General features: G+C 35.8%; 7 protein-coding genes and 1 non-coding gene across 8 annotated transcripts, besides 2 other annotated features; 2 read left to right on the top strand and 6 right to left on the bottom strand.

Annotated features, from left to right (window-relative positions):
- Window positions 1-43: 43 nt before the first annotated feature.
- On the bottom strand, window positions 44-3,574 carry YCS4 (condensin subunit YCS4; the record flags this gene model as incomplete). Its single annotated transcript, NM_001182159.1, has 1 exon — window positions 44-3,574. One exon carries the CDS (start codon window positions 3,572-3,574, stop codon window positions 44-46), a length of 3,531 nt encoding a protein of 1,176 aa, NP_013374.1.
- Window positions 3,575-4,230: 656 nt separating this feature from the next.
- On the bottom strand, window positions 4,231-4,304 carry YNCL0036C. The gene has a single exon. It is a non-coding gene; the product is annotated as a tRNA-Val (tRNA).
- Window positions 4,305-4,490: 186 nt separating this feature from the next.
- Window positions 4,491-4,740: a long terminal repeat (Ty1 LTR).
- Window positions 4,741-5,036: a long terminal repeat (Ty1 LTR).
- A 418-nt stretch (window positions 5,037-5,454) lies between these two features.
- On the bottom strand, window positions 5,455-7,401 carry PIG1 (protein phosphatase regulator PIG1; the record flags this gene model as incomplete). Its single annotated transcript, NM_001182160.1, has 1 exon — window positions 5,455-7,401. The coding sequence occupies one exon, from the start codon at window positions 7,399-7,401 to the stop codon at window positions 5,455-5,457; it is 1,947 nt and encodes a 648-aa protein (NP_013375.1).
- Window positions 7,402-7,926: 525 nt separating this feature from the next.
- MCM5 (MCM DNA helicase complex subunit MCM5) lies at window positions 7,927-10,254 on the top strand (the record flags this gene model as incomplete). The annotated part of the gene is made up of 1 exon (NM_001182161.1): window positions 7,927-10,254. One exon carries the CDS (start codon window positions 7,927-7,929, stop codon window positions 10,252-10,254), a length of 2,328 nt encoding a protein of 775 aa, NP_013376.1.
- Window positions 10,255-10,749: 495 nt separating this feature from the next.
- On the top strand, window positions 10,750-11,172 carry SMD2 (mRNA splicing protein SMD2; the record flags this gene model as incomplete). Its single annotated transcript, NM_001182162.1, has 2 exons — window positions 10,750-10,754; window positions 10,845-11,172. 2 exons carry the CDS (start codon window positions 10,750-10,752, stop codon window positions 11,170-11,172), a joined length of 333 nt encoding a protein of 110 aa, NP_013377.1.
- A 245-nt stretch (window positions 11,173-11,417) lies between these two features.
- DBP9 (ATP-dependent DNA/RNA helicase) lies at window positions 11,418-13,202 on the bottom strand (the record flags this gene model as incomplete). Its single annotated transcript, NM_001182163.1, has 1 exon — window positions 11,418-13,202. One exon carries the CDS (start codon window positions 13,200-13,202, stop codon window positions 11,418-11,420), a length of 1,785 nt encoding a protein of 594 aa, NP_013378.1.
- Window positions 13,203-13,527: 325 nt separating this feature from the next.
- On the bottom strand, window positions 13,528-15,867 carry YSH1 (cleavage polyadenylation factor subunit YSH1; the record flags this gene model as incomplete). The annotated part of the gene is made up of 1 exon (NM_001182164.1): window positions 13,528-15,867. One exon carries the CDS (start codon window positions 15,865-15,867, stop codon window positions 13,528-13,530), a length of 2,340 nt encoding a protein of 779 aa, NP_013379.1.
- A 503-nt stretch (window positions 15,868-16,370) lies between these two features.
- On the bottom strand, window positions 16,371-20,396 carry YLR278C (uncharacterized protein; the record flags this gene model as incomplete). Its single annotated transcript, NM_001182165.1, has 1 exon — window positions 16,371-20,396. One exon carries the CDS (start codon window positions 20,394-20,396, stop codon window positions 16,371-16,373), a length of 4,026 nt encoding a protein of 1,341 aa, NP_013380.1.
- Window positions 20,397-20,709: the final 313 nt, after the last annotated feature.

A 20,709-nucleotide genomic window follows, 5' to 3' on the forward strand; every position in this document is an offset into this window, starting at 1 on the left:
ACATATAATATAAAACGGAAGAAACGGGTAAACGTCAGTTCGATTATTCTTTTGCGGATACAACCTTGAAACCTTGCTCCAATAATGCAGTGACGTCTTCATTTTTGTATGGTAGATTGTTTAGTACGAATGCAATATCATCCCATTGCTTTTGGGTCTCGCACTTTCTCAGTCTTCCAACTAATTTCTCGTTTAATTGCTTTTGGTGCCGTTCCTTATCGATAAAAGTTAACAGAAATTTGATGATTTTCTTGAAACTCTCCTTACCCAATAAATCATCTGACGATAAATTACTAAAGATATCGATGAATCCATTATAAATGGCGTTGTCCTTGGATGCTAACTCGGTGAAAAATAATCTGCACATATCACTTATTCCCTGGTCTGGATTGTCTAGGCATTTGGCCATTTCTCCTAATTGTCCTTTAACCTTAACCTGTCCAGCTAAAATCAAGAAGGTAACTGTCATTAAACATGTTCTTTGTACCATTAAGTTTTCATCATGCAAACGGCGATACAAATAATCTGTGTTTTCGTCTACTAAGTTGTTGAAGCATACTGCCATGTCACCTAGTCCTAAGACAGCATTTGAGCGAATAGTAGGATCAGGAGATTTTTCCATTACTGTGATTAATAGCGGCAGGCTCTTTTCACAATATTTTGATGATAAACACATTAGTTTTTCTAGACATAAGGTTGCCGTTCTTTGAAGCATTGGATCGCTAAACCTGCTTGAATTAGAAACAATCTCTTCTACAATTGGGCAAAACTTCCCTAATATAGATTTTTCTCCAAATAGTAATTCATTCTCTTTTACAAATTGAATAGCATCCGTGAAATCGTCCTCATTAGTACCTCCTATCATTTCTAGCTCTTTATCACCACCGTTATCTTGTGTGGTGTTAGTTACATCTGCACCTTGGTTTTTTACTTTACCGTTCCGAGTTTCTGCCTCGATCTTTCTTTTCTTGAATTCTGCCTCACATTTCTCTAGATAGACAAGTGTTTTAATTGCCACTTGTCCTACAATGAATAATAATTGACTGAGAGAAACAACTCTAGATGATTGTTCTAACGACAAAATAGAGTCTTCCTCTTCAGGTTTACCAAATGTCATCATTGTCTTTTCTCTAATCAGATCTGTAGCTAGTATATCGGGCTTAGAAGAGATTGTAAACAGTGCACTAAGCGCTTGTTCGCACATAGGATAATATTCATTATCCTTGGTATAGTTGATAATTATGGCATACAACTTTTTCACTGCAACATCTTCAAGCTCTTGATTTATTGCCTTGGTAATAATAGTGCTTCTCTTGGGAACCATTCTCTCTAACGCTAAACAAGAATACCGACAAAGGGTCAGATCTTTTAAACCAACGGCACCAAGTCCAATGTTTAAAAGTGACTCCAGTCCTTTTAATGCTATTTCGTTATCGGCTAACGATAACATTCCTAAAATAATAATAGAACCATGAATTTGTTCCTTAGAAAACCCTTTTTCGGAGTCACGGTTGTTCACATTTTGTTCTTTCTGCATACTGGCCTTCGATGCAGAATTGTAAATAGCCCAAAGGATATTAATGACATGTTGATCAATCAATTTTTGTTCATACATCATTCCTAATAGCTGTTCCAAAGAGGCCAAGTCTGCAATAGATGCGCCGATGCTTAGATTAATTAAATTTTTGGCAATATGTGCCGCCTTCTCCTGCATATTGCAACTATCTGGCGCGGTTAAAAATAGCTGCTTATAACATTCTATCAAATGTACTGATATACTCGTTCCTTCATCGTTTGTGCCCTTCATCCAAACCAAATGCAGCATTTTTTTTATACCAAATTCGCTTAACTCAATGTCAAAAGCGTCTGCTAAAACTAGGAAGTCCATTGATTCTAAAACTTCGTTTCTGTTCTTAGAAAACAGCAAATTAGATATCAATTCAATACTCTTGTGTATCTCTTTAATGAAACTAATGGCATCTTTATAGTAAACAATCATTAACTTTAGCTTCATGAGAACACTGGTATTTGTTGCATTTATATTCTCTACCTCATTTTCTATTCTAGAAAGTTCTGCGCTCTTATTGAAAGAACCTTCTAACTCGGTCCTACATTGACCTTCATCTTGTTCTACCTCTTCTTCAATCAAAGACCTTTCAATCGTGTCATTCAGAGTTTCTTGTGACTCTACTTTCTTTAAAGTGGAATTTAGCTGTGATTCAGATCCTTTGAGATATTCTTCCCATTCACTCAGCCTCAATTGGCTACCATGTATGGCCTTAAAAGGATGTTTTAGCAATAATTTTGAAAGTAACTTTACTGAGTTCCTACGAACTAAAGAGGAGCGGTCCTGCAATGATCGTACTGCCAACGAAGTAAATTTAGCTTTGCTTTTGTTAAATTTCGAACTCAAATCGCAGATCTTTGAACACCCTTGTATCGCCTTCGTTCTAACGTAGGGATTTGAATCCTGGAATCTTTCTTCTAGTAACTCAATAAGTACGGCTATTTGTTGTTTATAATGTTCCATAGTTTGTGGGTCTTGAGCCAATTCAGCCACAATATTTCCACATGCTTCTACAACGGAACATCTCAATGTTATAGAACTATTGTTGAGTAAGGTGATGACAAGATTCATCTGTCGAAGCATTATTCCTGGTGATAGCTCTGATAATTTAATCAAAAAATTTGATATTGCCTTTGGGCCTGTGGTATCCTTTGCGTTAAATACCCTGGTGCTGATTTCTTTCAAGATATCTTCTGTTAGTTGTGGATAGTTATATTCATCATTCAATAGTTTTAGTAATTCTGCATTAAAAACCGACAAATGAAGAAAATAAGTTAAATTTGTCATCAATGAACTTTGTATACTTGAACTTTGACCGTGATTTTTAACACACATAGCCAAAATCCTTTGAATAAACATCTTTAGTGATGATACCTTCGTCACAGGTTCAATCTCTAATAACACAAATAATGGTCTTGTGAACAAACCAATAAACAAATCCTTTTCAGGAGTTGTCTGAAATATCTTAGATAAGTTAATCTCCAGTAGCTTTGTTATAGATTCAAGCAAGTTTTCCATTTGATTACAGTCTCTTTTAAACAGCTCGACGTTTGCACTATCATTCTTACTGTTTTTGGCAGAACGGTTTAGATTGGTAGACTGCGAGGAGACCTTATGTAACTCATCTTGTAAAAACGTCAAAAGTACCTGAATAAGGTAGCCATACTCTTCTAAATGCCTTTTCCACTGCGGTATCAGGCCACCAATTTCAGTAAAGTTAACATTTGATGAGAGATTAGCCTTAATATCTTTTGACAGATTCGACAGAGATGAACTTATCAAATAGCTTAGTTGAGTTTGTAATTTCGGTGTTAAGTGCGGGAAGTCATGGCAAAGATCTATTAATGCTTCTAGTGAATCTGGACTAGCATCTATTTGTTCGGGTGAAACGGCCAATTGGTCTATGATAACATTCAGTTCTCTGGATGGGTCCTGCAAGCGAGGATATGATTCTCGATCTGTTGTTTGGAACTTGGTCAGATACTCGGAAAGGCTAAAGCCGGACATCTCATAAAGTAACGAAGTCAGTTACCACCTATCAAAGGATAAAGATATTGTTACTGCTGCTTCCTTTACCTTTCTTTTTTTTGGTCAGTGACAGGTTATTTTCTTTGTTTACTAAATGGTCGCAAGATTTTCGCGATGCGTTTAATTTTCATATTATTGCTTTCCAATTTACCCAAAGTGCAATTGACAAAGGCCATTAGTCTTTCTTTTTACAACAGTAAGAATATAAATATACAAGTGCAGTATTTAAGATACTTAATTCGAAAAGTGAAAAAAAAAAAAAAGAATCTGGAATTGGTTATTTTAATTTCTCATATGAATTGCTTTCCAAATTCTTGCAATCAATAACATTTTTTATTTATTTTTTTTTCAAGATCAGAACATGTATATATATATATATATATACTGTTCATACCAACAATTATCATTTAGTAGTAAAGTTTGTGATAACGATCAAGCTAGAAACTCCATAGATATCCTGACCCTTACTCGTTGTAAATAAAAGGCTCGCGACAAGAAAACAACGCGTTACTTGATAATAATTTTAAAATCAAACAAAAGAGGTGGGGGAAAGAAGCCCTTACTATTGAATAGCAGACATTTTATTCATCTCGCAATACTACTACATTTCTATGAAATATAACAGGTATAAAAAATGATTTCGCCCAGGATCGAACTGGGGACGTTCTGCGTGTTAAGCAGATGCCATAACCGACTAGACCACGAAACCTATTATTTATGTTTAATCCACGTTACACCACCAATTATACAAAAATAAAAAAGAATGACGGCAAAAAAGCAAAAAGTGACATTAATCATATTTGTTTATGTCTTATTCTACTGGTAGTATTCATCCATTAGTATATTACTCTCTGTATAAGGTTATAATGTTGAAATGATAATCAACTATTGTGTATGATCAATTGGTGAATAATTTGATAATTGTTGGGATTCCATTTTGCTTAAGGCAATATAATATTATGTATACACAATATACTAGAAGTTTCTCCTCAAGGATATAAGACTCAATAACATGGAAACAACATTTCTCCACAAAATTTTGTAATTATCTTTCTTCCATTTTATATGTTTCACATCCTATTAATCCTCAATTCTCGCATGTTCGGTTTCATATTAAATTTGACTACTGTTTCACATAGTATATTTGTTGAAATGAAACTCTAAAATATCATTTATTAGTAGTATTCATGTTACTAGAATCTATTATCATATGCGGTGTAACAAGATGGCATAAAGATTGGGAAACAGTCATCAAATATAATGGAAGCTGAAATGCAAGGACTGATAATGTAATAGGACAATGAAACATATAAAACGAAAGGTGTAATAATTATAAGATTTTGTGGAGAAATATTGTTTCTCTTTTATTGATTCGTATATTCTCGAGGAGAACTTCTAGTATATTTCACATACTCAATAATATAACGTTTACTAAAGATGGTGTTAACATGTTAAAAAAACTTCGATTGTTAAGAGTCCTTTTGTTATACAACTCTTTAAACGACTGTTTAAACCTATCATTTCATCACAAACTGTAAAGGTAAGAGTTAAAGCAGATATATCACCTATCAACTGCAGCTAAATATCGTGAAATGAAAAACTAATCGTTATTTGCACCAATAAAGAACGAAAATCCCCCACTGAATTTAAAATATTTCTAAAGAACTAAAGTCATTTCGACTAATGAGAAACTAAAGTCAGAAACAAAAATGCAAAAGCAATATTAACTTATGTGAGCAAAATATTTCATATCTAATCTATGAAGGCAAAAGAATATGATTAACTATTTTATTAATTTTAATTAAAATTTTATTCTCTTCATTCCAAGGATTTTGTTATTATTGTAATATGGGCGATGGTTAGGGTGACGGCGACTTATAAAAATAATCACGAAAAATGTGAATTTTATTAGGGCTAAGAGAGGTTCTCTCCTCATATTCTCCTGAGCTGTCACTCATATTATCACCTGGAAAAAATGGTAATGAGGTTGTGGTATTCAAGGGAGAAATTTCCGGAGATGAGCTTTCCCTCCCGCTGTTGATATAATCTTGGTATAGTAAATCTTCTTCCGCCTTTATGGTTGCAATGGATAACTGAGAACAAGAGGCTGATTCTACTGGTCGCTCCTCTTTTCTTTTCATCAATGTATCGGTAGAATTATTCCAAGTGGTGTAGGTGAAGGAAGTTCTATGCTCATCATCGTGTAATGGCGTCTCGTTTAACGTGGTCCTTGTCTTAGCGCTTTTCCACTCTTTGGCCAAATTATCTTCAAGCTTTTGTGTTTTTGAACCTAAGGTCCTATCATCGGTATTTAATGTGAATGTGTCATCTATTATGGGAGGCCTGCTAAAAGGCTCTGGTTTTGGATAATTTTTAAATTGTAAGATATCTGAGTCAGCCAGTGCTTTCCCTAGTCCGTGGTTACTAAATTCCCAATAGTTAAAATCTTGTAGCGATAAGTCATATGAGCTATCGGACATGTCCTCATTAGTTTGGGAATCAGGCGGTTCAAAGAAATAATTAAATGGTTCAATTTCACAATCAATTGTTTCAGCTTTGAAAGTTTGGGATACAGGTTCGGTTTTACAAGCCGCTTTTGTTTCAAACGATTGATAAAATTTGTGCTTTAACGGGGAGTCGTTGTAGTAATCTGTATCTTTAATGAATTTTCTGAGAGGCTTTTTAGAATTTTCATTATTTTTCGACATAGTAACCTCTGCATTGCTAGCCCCCATTTTGGAAGGCCCAAGATTGGAATTAAATATCGATGAATTCGAAACCGCACGATTTAGATTTATTGCTGACAAAGAGATCGTTATTTCATAGTTTTTATAGTCATTATTATCGTAAAATGATCTATATTCGAAACCATTTACATCATAACGACAACAGAACTGCAAATTCAGGAGACAAGTAGTTTTCCTTTCAAAAAAGTTAGTGTAAATCAAGTTTTTTGATATTAGATTTAACTTCAACGCAGATATATCAATAATAAATTTGAATTCGTCAACATGAGGGGTGACAGACTTGTTGTAGTGTGCATTAATATAGTGAATATCTGCCCAGTTATTTAAAGTAAATTTTATCTCTATTTTTTTCTCGAAGTTCAAATTATTGACAAATATAAGGCCCCAGATTTGACAGTTACCAAAATTATTGCTACAAATATCCTCGTAGCTTACAGGATCAGATAGTTCTAATGAATGAACCTTTATATTTTGTCCATTTAAGTATTTGAAAATCTTGTCTTCCAACCCAGTAACGTCCACTTTATAGTCACTTTTGAATGGATTCAAATTATTACTGACCAGTTTCCAATCTGCCATATCGAATGTCTCCTCTTCACCAAAGCAGAGAATCTCCTTTTCAATGAACATGCTACGATCATGCATAAGCATTGCATTATCCTCTACGTCACTCTCGTTGTCATACTCAACATCCTTATTGTCATATTCTAAATCACTGTAATCTAAAATGTCTAAACTATAACGATGATCTTCACCTCCAATGAAGGGGAACGTTAGTGGAATGGCATTGTTATGCAAATTTCTTGTAAGATTTGAAGCGGCTTTTTCTGATATCGAGATAGGCGCCAATTTTGTGTTGAACTTTTTGACTGTGTATAAATGTGCAGCAAACCTTACCGATTTCCCTGATGATGAAGATGATGTCGACGAAGATGCAGATGTAGAGTCTTCTAGTGGTGAAAATGAATTAGAGGTTGTTGAGGAAACAAAAGAAGAAGTGGAGATTGTTTTTGCGAGTTTCAAAGACGGTTTAAGCTTCTTACCATGGCTGTAAGGCATTTGTAAAAACAAAGAGTAAAATTATTGACCTTATAACAAGCGTCAAAGAAACGAGCATAGAAGTATTATACGGCCTTTATTTGTCAGATTATACTCCAGACTTAGTAAAAAATTCAATTAAATTCCAAACTGCTTACCCCAGATTTAGTGAATAAGAGCCCTTTATTCTACCCGCTTATCTCTGGATGTAAAACAAATAAACGCGTAATAGAGCAGTCAAACTAACAGCAGTAAACTGTCAATATCAAAAACGTAACAATTGATTCAAATCAGTTTATTCTAAGCCGCCTATGCCAGCCTTTAATTTTCTTCTCCTCCTCTTCACTCCCAGGTTAAGCCATTTAGTTTGTTGCTATGCGGTGTGTGGCGTGTTTCCCTTTTAGGAAAAGTGATTACTTGCAGTTTCGCGAAATCTCGAAGAATTTTTTCAACTTATTGAAAGAACATGAATATACTTGTTAACGTGATTAAACGTTTTATCAGAACAACCTAAGAGTATCTCCTTGGTGAATTAGAAGCCAGATAATGTCATTTGATAGACCGGAAATATACAGTGCTCCTGTTTTACAAGGAGAATCTCCTAACGACGATGATAATACTGAAATCATAAAGTCCTTTAAGAATTTCATTTTGGAGTTCAGACTTGACTCGCAATTTATTTACAGAGATCAGTTAAGGAACAACATCCTTGTGAAGAATTATTCTTTAACGGTTAACATGGAGCATTTGATCGGATATAACGAAGACATATATAAGAAACTATCAGACGAACCTTCAGATATCATTCCATTATTCGAAACCGCGATCACACAAGTGGCTAAAAGGATAAGTATTCTAAGCAGAGCTCAATCTGCTAATAACAATGACAAAGATCCAGAAAATACTAGTATGGATACTGATTCTCTCTTATTGAACTCTTTACCAACATTTCAATTAATTTTAAACTCCAATGCAAATCAGATTCCATTGAGAGATTTGGATTCTGAACACGTCTCCAAGATTGTCCGTTTATCAGGTATTATAATATCCACGTCAGTTTTATCTTCCCGTGCCACGTACCTTTCTATAATGTGCAGAAATTGCAGACACACAACATCAATAACAATCAACAATTTCAATTCTATCACAGGCAATACCGTCAGTTTACCACGTTCTTGCTTATCTACGATTGAGAGTGAATCTTCTATGGCAAACGAGTCGAATATTGGTGATGAATCGACCAAGAAAAATTGTGGACCTGATCCATATATTATTATCCATGAGTCTTCAAAGTTTATTGATCAACAGTTTTTAAAATTACAGGAAATCCCAGAACTGGTTCCAGTAGGTGAGATGCCTAGAAACTTAACAATGACTTGTGACCGATACCTAACAAACAAAGTTATTCCTGGTACGAGAGTCACTATAGTAGGTATTTATTCCATCTATAATTCTAAAAATGGTGCCGGATCCGGAAGGAGCGGGGGTGGAAATGGAGGAAGTGGTGTTGCTATTAGAACACCTTATATCAAAATATTAGGTATTCAGTCCGATGTAGAAACCTCCTCTATTTGGAATTCAGTAACTATGTTTACTGAGGAGGAAGAAGAGGAATTTCTACAGCTAAGTAGAAACCCGAAGCTTTATGAAATTTTGACCAACTCTATTGCCCCCTCTATTTTTGGTAATGAAGATATAAAAAAAGCCATTGTATGTTTATTGATGGGTGGTTCCAAGAAGATATTACCCGATGGTATGAGGTTAAGAGGTGATATCAATGTACTATTATTAGGTGATCCAGGTACCGCCAAATCTCAACTATTGAAATTTGTGGAGAAAGTGTCACCTATTGCGGTATATACATCTGGTAAGGGATCTTCTGCAGCTGGGTTAACTGCCAGTGTACAAAGAGATCCGATGACAAGAGAATTTTATTTGGAAGGTGGTGCTATGGTGCTTGCCGATGGTGGTGTTGTATGCATCGATGAATTCGATAAAATGAGAGATGAAGATAGAGTGGCCATTCATGAAGCTATGGAGCAGCAAACAATCTCCATCGCAAAAGCTGGTATCACTACAGTGCTAAATTCTAGAACTAGTGTTTTAGCGGCTGCTAATCCGATATACGGCCGGTATGATGATTTGAAGTCTCCTGGTGACAACATTGATTTCCAAACTACTATTTTATCCCGTTTTGATATGATTTTTATTGTTAAGGATGACCATAATGAAGAACGTGATATTTCAATAGCTAACCACGTTATTAATATTCATACAGGAAATGCTAATGCTATGCAAAACCAACAAGAGGAAAATGGCAGTGAAATTAGTATTGAAAAGATGAAACGTTACATTACGTATTGTAGATTGAAATGTGCACCAAGACTTTCACCGCAGGCCGCTGAAAAACTGTCATCGAACTTCGTCACCATTAGGAAGCAATTATTAATCAACGAATTAGAGTCAACGGAAAGGTCGTCTATTCCAATTACCATTCGTCAATTAGAAGCTATTATTAGAATAACAGAATCATTAGCCAAGTTAGAATTAAGTCCTATTGCACAGGAGAGACATGTTGACGAAGCTATTAGATTGTTTCAAGCTTCCACAATGGACGCAGCGTCTCAGGATCCAATTGGCGGCTTAAATCAAGCAAGCGGAACATCTTTGTCAGAAATCCGTCGTTTTGAACAAGAACTAAAAAGAAGATTACCTATAGGCTGGTCTACTTCTTATCAAACTTTGAGGAGAGAATTTGTAGATACACATAGATTTTCTCAATTAGCACTGGATAAGGCCTTATATGCCCTAGAGAAGCATGAAACAATTCAATTGAGACACCAGGGACAGAATATTTACAGAAGTGGTGTATGACAACAATAAAGTCTTAGCTTGACGCCTTTTCTACTTGTTTGCATGTAATGAATCTAAAAAATTCGCTACAAATACTTCATTATTATATTTCTATATAAATTCTGTAAACGAAATTATACTTTTTGAGGTTTCATCTGCGTCTCATATTCTTTTTGTATAATAAACGCACAGACTTGATATGACCGTCAATCAAAATAATTCAAAGCTTCTTAAAAAAGAAATTGAAATCAAAGACATACGAAAGAAATTAGAAAATAGAGGTCGATTTACCACTGAACAATCCTACAGTACATGAGCTCTTGAAGTGACTTTATGGGGACCAATTTGTCCTATCGTGATATTACTACGGGTAATACTACCAAATGAAAATTATCTTACTCAAAAGGTATGACAAGAACATCATCACTAGAACATCATCATTCTTAATAGCAAGCGCCATCACGTTTGCCCCGCCTTTGACAGTTGATTAGAGGAGTATTATAAAACCGTTTTATCATGTCGTATGTTTGATCTTAACCATTTTTACATCCTATAATTTGGAGTGAATTTTTATATACTAACTTAAAAGTAATTGATTTGTATCTTTCCAGTTCACAAATAATTGATCGTCCAAAACATGAACTCTCTAGAGCAGAATTAGAGGAACTAGAAGAATTTGAATTCAAACATGGTCCAATGTCCCTGATAAATGATGCTATGGTGACAAGAACACCTGTGATAATCTCATTAAGAAACAATCATAAAATAATAGCGAGAGTGAAAGCTTTCGACAGGCATTGTAATATGGTTTTAGAAAATGTGAAGGAGCTTTGGACAGAGAAGAAGGGCAAAAATGTAATTAATCGGGAAAGATTCATAAGTAAACTATTCTTAAGAGGTGATTCAGTTATCGTTGTGTTAAAAACCCCTGTTGAGTAAAAAGTAAGACAAGCAGCCCTCAATCAACAAGGAAAGCAAATCATCGTAAGAAACTTTACAGTCAGCGGAAAGCCTTTTTTTATTTTGGAAGTAAGACCAATTATTATTGGCTGATTTTCTAGCTCTTGCGAAAGTATTATATTCAAGAAAACGAATAAAGCATCTATATTATCACATTTAACTAAAGAGCATTTTTAATAAGTAGATTTTTACATAAAATATAGAATAAATATCAATATTATTAATCATTTGAAGTTCTTCAACGGGTCTACTTTACCATTCTTTGGCTTACTGACTCTTCCCTTTTTATGTGAATGGCGCTTCTTAGCATTGTGGAAAGGAACAAACTTGACTTTGGTTCCATTTCCTCTGGCTGATTCAGGAAGCAAGTAATCTGGAACACGCTTTAAATGCTGTTGCACTCTTGCTGGATGTAATTCTTTATCGTGTCTTAAACTTTGTAGCTCTTTTGGATTCTCCTCAAAATGTCTTTTCAACTTCTCACTTGCCAATAGTTCTTGTTTCAACTCTTTGACCCTAGCTTCTCTAATGGCAACTTGAGTAACAGCACGGAAACCGTCTTCCATTCTGTAACGGAACGCCTCGACCTGCTTTTGATCGAATTTGTAAGGCTGTAATTCTAATCCAAGTTTGCTCTGTTGTTTGATGATTCGTGAAAGAATCCTTTCATCCTTCTTTGCTGTCTGTAGCATTGATGGCTTATGCTTACCAAATTCTTTCAGTGGGACTACGAATGAAATTGCAGTACCGGTCTTTCCGCCACGAGCAGTTCTACCTACTCTATGCACGTAGGACTTAGCCGTCGTAGGTAAATCGAAATTGAGGACACATGCAACATTTTTGAAATCAACACCACGAGAAACACCATATTCCTTATCTTTCTTCACTTGGACCTTCTTTTTCTTGCTTGGTTTCTTATCGTTCTCAGGCTCGCCTTCCAAGCTTTTTTCTTCTTGATTTTCTGTATTGTGCCCTTCTTCTATTTCGTCATCTTCCTCTTTTATGTACTCGGTGTCATCTGTGGCAATCAATAGTTGGTAAACGTTTTTATTGAATTGGTCAACAATATGTTGCCTCGAATTAACGGGTAGCTCGCTGTTTAAAATACAGGACTTGATACCAAATTGTTCCATAACTAGCTTGAGCCTATATCCTCTGTCAATATTATTTACAAAAATTAATGTTTTACCCTTGATTAAGTTAAGTTTAAAAATGACATAGCATAGTAAGAATTTGTCAAATTCACTGACTTTAACGTAATATTGAAGTAATTTGTTTTGGTTCTTATTTATTTCCTCGTCATTGAATTTAAGAATAGCTGGAGAACGACAAAATTTTTGTTTCAAAGCCTGTATATCGTCATTTAGGGTTGCACTCATCAAAAATGTTTGTAAATTTTTTTTCAATGGTAAGTACTCTCCAATTTTGTTTAAATCATCTTGATAACCAAATGTTAACACTAAATCCACCTCATCAACTACTAAAAATTTTAGTTCGTTCAATGAGATAGAATTAATCTTTGTTTGCAACAAATCCAATAATTTACCAGGTGTACCAACTATGATTTCTGGTTGATCCATAAGTAGAGTGCTCAAAACTGAGTCAGACATATCGGATGATATGTTCAGAGTTCTTATATCTTTTGAACAATATAAGACTAGTTTTTCTAAAACATTATATACTTGTTGAGCCAGTTCTCTTGTTGGAACAAGTATAATACCTAGTGTACCATTTTCCTCTCCGTTATCAATTGTTTTTTTATATTCTAGGATAGTTTCAATTACAGGAATGAGGTATGCCAAAGTTTTTCCGGAACCTGTAGCGGCCTTTGCTATAATATCTCTCTTCTGTTGTAAAGCCAAAGGAATAGCATGTGATTGAATTAATGTTGGGTACTGAAATCCTATATTCTTAATAGCTTGTAATAAACGAGAGTCGAGATGAAATGCTTCGAACGTTGTAGAATCGTCAATATAAGCGCCTTCCACAGACTTTTTCTCATAGCTCATTTTTTTGATCTTTCGTTGCAGTTTTGGCTTAGTCTATTTCTTTTGTGAGATAAATTGTAGATTGACTATAACTATCAGCCAAAACAAAAGGCTCTTACTCAATGAAAGAAATTAGAAGAATCGAAATGAAATGAGATGAGATGAGATGAGATGAGATGGTCTAGAAGAGTTATTCTTTATGTTCGTGAAAAAAAATTTTTAAAATTTCATCTCTAGGTTTCATTACGTAAAGAGTGATTAAGGTAAACAATAAAAGGCAGTTCTAACCAGATTTTGGTTTGGTATTACTTCTATAAAGTAGTCTACTTAGTATGCGTAACTGTTTTTAACATAGCGGTGTGACCAAATTACCACCAATATTTAAGAGGCTTTCCACCCTACCTTTCAAAGGATTTGAATTACATTCTAAAATTTTCATATTGTTGAAGTCAATCTTAGCAGTGCTTTTACCTATGGTAACCACTCCAGTTATAGTTTCCTCTTTATTACTTGCATATTCATCTTTATTGAGAAATAAAGTAAAACAGTCACCAAACTGTTCTTTAAACAACCTTGAGATTTGCTTCACCCTCTCAACTTCATCAATCTTACCTTGTGCATTAGACTGCACATTGTTATGATCATGATCATCACAAGAATGACTCGAAAGCTTGACACTGGCGGGAGCTGAATCCACATTCATAAGTATAGCAATAATGGAGTCTGCTACAGTGTCATTCATTAAATCTTGAGTCCATTCCACAACGGCTAGAGTATTAACAATAGTTAACTTAATATCACCCATTATCTGTAGAATCAATTTACCTGTATTGGTCAGATTGTCTTTTGACTCTTCTTTAACCTTTGGTTCTTGATTTGTTACTCTATCATCATCTTGAAGAACTTCAGCCTCTCCAAACATTTGTAAAATGTGCCAGTAAATTAGCTCCTTTTTACAATTTACACGAACTGACTGGCGCTCTCTTAATATCGTTGTAGAAAGATCGGGATGGTGCTCTCTTAAATCAGACAAAGAAAGGAAGTCTAATTCGAAATTTTTGTCATCTGAAACTAGAATCCCAGAAACGACTATGTCTTTGTGTTCCTCTTCATCAACCAAACCTTTTTCTGCTTGAGAATCCAAGTTGTCTTCGTTTTCTTCCTTTATAGGTTCAATTTTAGCCGCAATTTCTTCCTTTATCTCTACGTTTTCTTCTTTATATATTTCGTTCACAATATTTCCCACAGCTTTTGCAACCTTGACACCTTGAAATTCAAGATCTACTTCAACACAGTTTCTAGGATTAAAAACATGGACTTCATTATCTGTACCCTTTAAAGACGCGAAATTGGATAACAATGCAGATTTCAAACGGCCCATGGGATTGGCTTCTCCATGAACAAGGATGATATTTGGCGCACTAATCTTTTCAATAAATTCTAAATTTTCCTGGAAGTCAACGTGTGCGGCAAAGGAGATTTCTTCAACTTGACAACGTCTTGGAATGGTTATTTCCGGATTATTTATGGAAGGTATTGTATCTGGCTCAAGCATAATAAATTTCGCCATTGTTCCTTCGATGGAGTAACCGGTGATTAGTACTAGATTTTTATCTTCAGGGCACCACCTTTCAAGTAAATCTCTTGATAACCCACTTTGCAGCATACCTGGTGAGGCCAACATCACACTGGGACCAAAATCTTGGAAATCCTCCAAGTTTCTAAGATAAGATATATTTTTGAATATGAAGGGATTAGTCTGAGAGTCTCTAAATTTTTTTCTAATGTCATCATTCATCATATTTACATAGGTTTGAAAAACGCTCATACATTTTTTTGCCAAATTTGATGCATAAAATATTGGGACTTGTCCACCACCGAGTTCATCAGCATGTTGAGACCAGTACTCATCCAGTATAAGCATGATTTCTTGAGCTCTCCCTAAAGCAAAAACAGGCAGTAGAACACGGCCTCCTCTCATCACTGTGGAATGGATTAGTTGGGTTAGCTTCCTTTCTCTATTTAAACGGGGCTCGTGAGTAGCGGTACCAAAGGTAGATTCCACAATTAATACGTTGGATGAAAGTGGAGGCACCTCAGCAGAATTTAAGTGACGATCTACTTCTCTCGAATAGTCACCTGTGAATAACACCCTAAGGCCAGCAATCTCTATTTGAAACATCGCTGCACCCAATACATGGCCTGCATGGAATGCCGTAAATTTGATACCATTGACGTCAACAGTAGAATGATAGTCCACCGTTTCAATTTTATCGAAAGAATCAACTAAATCCTCATCTGAGAATAGACCTTCGTCTTTAGTCCCCATAGAGGAGGATGAAGAACCTATACTAGTAACTCTTACAAAATCTCGCAGTAGCCATCTGTAAATGGCTTTGGTTGGATGTGTCATGAAAACTCTGCCTTGAAAGTTAGTCCGTTGCATCACATACGGAAGTGAAGCGGCATGGTCTAAATGGAAATGTGATATCAGTAAGATATCGACTTTGGAAAGATCAAATTCATCGTAAAAAGGTAATGAAGCTAATCCTTGATATGCCGGATGAATTCCTGCGTCGAGCATCACTGTTTTACCTTTATATTGCAATATATGACATGATCGTCCAACTTCGTTACTTCCTCCCAATGAAAAAAATTTGAATGTTGTTGTATTTGTTCGCTCCATATATGCGTATACTTATTAATGTTAACTTATTATGTTACTTTTTATTTCCTCAATGGACAAAATTCAATTGATAATACAATGTTTCTTTTGTGCTGTAACTTTTGAAGTACTGAAAACAAGGGTAAAAGAAATAAACGCTTATACCCGTGAACATTTTGAACCTATTAGATGTGATCTCAATATGTATTGCGCTGAAGCAGTAGAAGTTGTTAAAGATCCGCTAGTTTTTCATAATTTTCGGCCAGAATAACTGCTTACCCGTATTTATTTGCAAACACGCTACTTAGTCTTTTGGAGAGGACTTTATACAGGAAAGAAAGAGTTTTATTGATTTTAAAAACAATATAAATGAAAGAAAAAAATGTGTTTTAGATTAGGCTTATAAGATATGACCCATATCATAATTAAAAAAAGCGATTTAGTTGTTCTTTTAAAAAAAAAGAGAAAAAAAAAAAAAAAAAAAAAAGGAATGAGTTTGTACATACTATTATATTAATGTAGTATCACGTTAAAAAGCCGTAGTCATCATTAATCGTCCAAAAGTCTTCTACCGGACCAGATGTCATCATGTTATCCCAGTTAGAACGCTTTTTCCTGATGTCTGCGTTAGTTACTGTAGGAATAACATTGTCGAAATGCAGATTTGCGCTAGTGTTTGCTTCCACCTGTGTTTTAGGTCCATTCTTCTCTGTTTCGTCAAGATTATATTGTACACCTTCCTGATTGGACATCATGAACAAATTTCTGTTATACGAAGGGTCATTCTGCGTCTGTTGAAAATTATTAGCGGTTACATTGTTTTCAGAACACATATTTTGTTGTTGATGTTGTTGCTGCTGTTTGTCCATGGACAGAGATGAAGGCTCTTGACTCTGGGGAAATATTGTTTGTAGTATGGACTTGCTATTCAAAGCATCTAGAACGGAGTTATTGGTCCAGGTGGAAATATTGTTGATCATGTCATGAGCACCGTTGCTGAAAAGTATATCGCCCGAAGAAGAGCCATTTCGAGCTTGTTTGACACTGACCGGAATTGAATTGCTAGTAAATGACGCTGGTATCGAGGAGATAATATTATTGCCATAATCTGCTCTTAGGGGTGATGTACTGAAATTTGATTCTTCGACATCTCTTAATTGCTTATTTTCACTTGTATGGTTAGAGAATATTGCAGATTGTAGAGGATTACTGTTGATCATACCATTGTTTAATTGATTCGTAAAATTGCTTTCTGAGAATCTTTGTGGAGAAGTAATATGTTGTTGTGGCTGCTCCCGCTGTTGTTGCGGCAGTGGTCGTGATACATGCTGTTGCGGTAGCATATTGGAAGTTTGAGGATATGGAGTTGGGCTTTGCGTCATCGCTATTGGAATCGGATCCGAATGCGAAGAGGCTGTAGATATGCTAGAAGATTTTGAAGGACTTCTATTGGTCATAGTATCGGTGTTCAGGGACGATAGATACGCTTGTAAATTGTGCTGAGCTAGTTGCTGTTGTAGAAAGGCCTGCTGTTGAAATACTTGCCAATCAAACTCTGTTTGGTTGGTTGGTTTCTTGACGATATATTGGTCTTGAATAGGCCTTTCTACATCATTTTCCATAGTTACGTTGTTGTTACGAACATACTGGCTGTTGTTGCCATTATTGCAGCTGTTGTTGGTAGTGCTTCTGCTATTACTTTCATTATCATTATTATTAACATTATTATTATTATTACTATTATTATTATTATTGTTATTATTATTATTATTATCATTATTATTGTTGTGATTATTGTTGTGTTCTCTGTTGACGCTGCTGATGGTCATACCATTGTTATCATTGTTTACATTGATTTTCAGGTTTTTTTCTTGGGAAGAAGGAAACGATAATGTCGACGATGATGACGAAGAAGAAGATGATGACGAAGAAGATGTTGTATAAGACATTGAAGAATTTGAAATACGTGACCTGTCATCCATTTTGGTTAATAGGTGAGCTAAACTTTTGGGTACAGAGGTCTTTTCTAAAACACCTTGCTTCTTCTTGAATTTCTCTTGTTCAGCCAAATCCACTTGTGAATTTTCCACAAAACCGGCGTGCTCTTCAGCTTGTCCTTTACCAAATATTCTAGCCACAGCAGGCGGCATACCGCCATTATGAGATATATTTTTATCGTTTGAATTGGATAGATTAGCTGCATTTGCGGAGTTAGAATCATGAAGAGTATCCCCAGATGAAATTGCCTTATTGGCCTCATCATTGATGTTCTTGGGTTCAGTACGCTTGGCGACACTACTAGCCATGAAAATTAACTCAGAAGAGTCTGGACCACATCTTTCAATCAAATTACCTACCGTGGCATTCATTAACTGATCGAAAGTATCTCTAAAGGTTCTTGCAAAATTAGACCTTTCTGTCATAACATATAAACAAACGGAGCAAGCTCTCAAATCATCCATCGTCGAAAAGAGACTTGCACTGATTAAAGGTCTAGTATGCTTCGAAGCATCGCCTAATTTCTTCCTCCTTTGATCGTCAAAATTCCTGGCTAACCACATACAGTAGATTAAAGTTACGCCAGCTACAAAAACCGTATGCACTGCTGGTGTAGAATGACCATTAAGCGTTTTTTGATGGAATATCTTGTATAACTGACAAATTTGACCCGCAGCAGCTTGACATTCTCTAAATAGTCTATCCTCCGGGGCGAAAAATTCCAAATATGGTTGTATAAGCAATCGCACTGATCTATAGTAATAAAGTTTTAGTGTCTCGTTTTCGAAATTTTTCACGTCAAGAGTGGAATAACTTTTTCTCCAAACTTCCAAATCTTCAAAAAATTTTCGTACTAGGGGCAATTGATCAATGGATTGCTTCACTGACCTGGAATCGTTTTTCAATAGCTGTAAAGTCTCTACAAATTGAGATTCAATTCTTCGCAGCTTTAGAGACTGATTGATGAATTGCACACCATGGTCATTGGTTGATGGAGCCGCCGCATGCACACCTTTTGTATAAAAAGAGTCGTTATTGAAAAGAGGTAAATTTATTTCCGACTCCTTGATTGTATAAGGTTTCCCCACAGCAACACAAATCATTCTTTCCAACAGGTAAACACACCAAAATAGTCGCAGTTTCTTATTTGCAAATGGATCATTAGGATACCATTGATTTAGATGAAGTTTCTTCTTGGATATGCCCATGACATCCTTGATTATGTCATATAGTATCAGAGAATCTCTATCAGTCCTAATAATGTAAAGGACAAGCAATGTCAACAGTTCTATTTGCTGAACATAATTCAAATGTAGACCACACTTAGTGATGTGACGGATAGCGGTGGAGAAATATCGGTGAGGTGGAAACCCCTTGTACTTACCTGTGGTCATCAGTAAGTAGGCGCTGATGCTGAAGACAAGCCACATTCTGCCGGATAGAAAATGAAATTCTATTTCAGAATACGAATGTGAATTCGACGGTGGTGCTGCGGAAGACGTGGCGGGAGAAGATGGTGGGATAAGAATCTTGTTGTGGAGGTAGTGGTCATAAAAAGTATAGATTTCTTGTTCGTCTAAGATAGGGTACTTGAATTGTAATCTTGTGAAAAAAGTGTCCAAGAAGGAACGTGACAGCTTCTCATTCAGTTCAAAAATAGGGTCATACATCAAAAACTCTTTTTTCAAATTGTATTTGGCAAAAATACACTTAGTGAAGTCCAGCGTCTCTAAAGGGTCATTCAAAAGGCTCGCGGATTGGCAGATAGCATTATTGTTGTTTATGTTGTTCGTACTGGCCGATGTATCGTTAGTGGCCGCATTAACGTTGCTGCCGTTATTGTTTGTGTTCTCCAGGGGTTTGTTGGAAGGAGATGGCAGCGGCAGTATGACCATATTGCTGCTGTTCGGTCTAGAGTAATCAGAAGTGTTGTTACTGAACAAATGAGAAACCTTCTTGTACTGGGATAATTCGTAGTTGTACTGGTTGCATCCCGGCGATAAATCGAGCAAAGTCTCCAAACTTTTTAGTTTTTTCTCCAAGAAAATCGTATACTGATCTTTGTCTTGCCTCATCAGGTTTGGATTGGAATTTGTCGTGACGGACTTTATCGTTTTCCTGAATTCATTCGCGTCGCCAGCATCAACATTACTATTGCTAGTGGAAATGGGTTTTATTATCGTCATGTCATTCAGAGAAGTGGCAGCGCCAGCGCCAGCGCCAATACTGCTATCTTGCAGCTCACGTTTTATTACAGGATGAGGTGTAGGAGGTACAGTGCCAGCTGTAGGGGTGTTGTTGTTGGTGTTACTGTTCGAAGTGGAAGAAGAGTACTTGGAGGGCTGCACGCACTTTATTCCTGCTTTCAAACAGGCGGTACAACTGGGTAATTTATGGTCGCATCGTTGCTTTCTTCTTCTACAAAGAAGACAAGACCTGGAACGGCCCTTTTTGTCTTGCAACAAGACGTCTGTCCTGTTACCGGCCAGCTCCAGTTCTCTCTTCAACTGTTGTATTTTCTCCTGGCTAACATTCTTCCTTGGACGGCCCATTATTATTTACGTGTATTGTTGGTAGTTAGCCCGAAGATTATGAGTACGTGAAATACACTTGTCTTTATGAAAGAGTGGAAAAATGGTGGGGAGTAAGTTATACTATTGACGTGTAAAAAAAAAAAAAAAAAAATGTTAATGGAACGACCGATCTAAAGAACCATATATAATGAATGACTAAAAAAAGCAAAATAGTTAAGAATCCAAGAAAGATACTAAGAAAAGGCGAAAAGAAAAAGAAAAAGTATGTCCGCTAACAAAGATTAGCGTATAAGCACCACACGATGCGATTCAGGTCTCAACGTGCAGTGTG

Source organism: Saccharomyces cerevisiae, chromosome XII (assembly GCF_000146045.2).
Source record: "Saccharomyces cerevisiae S288C chromosome XII, complete sequence".
Taxonomy (NCBI): Eukaryota; Fungi; Ascomycota; class Saccharomycetes; order Saccharomycetales; family Saccharomycetaceae; genus Saccharomyces; species Saccharomyces cerevisiae.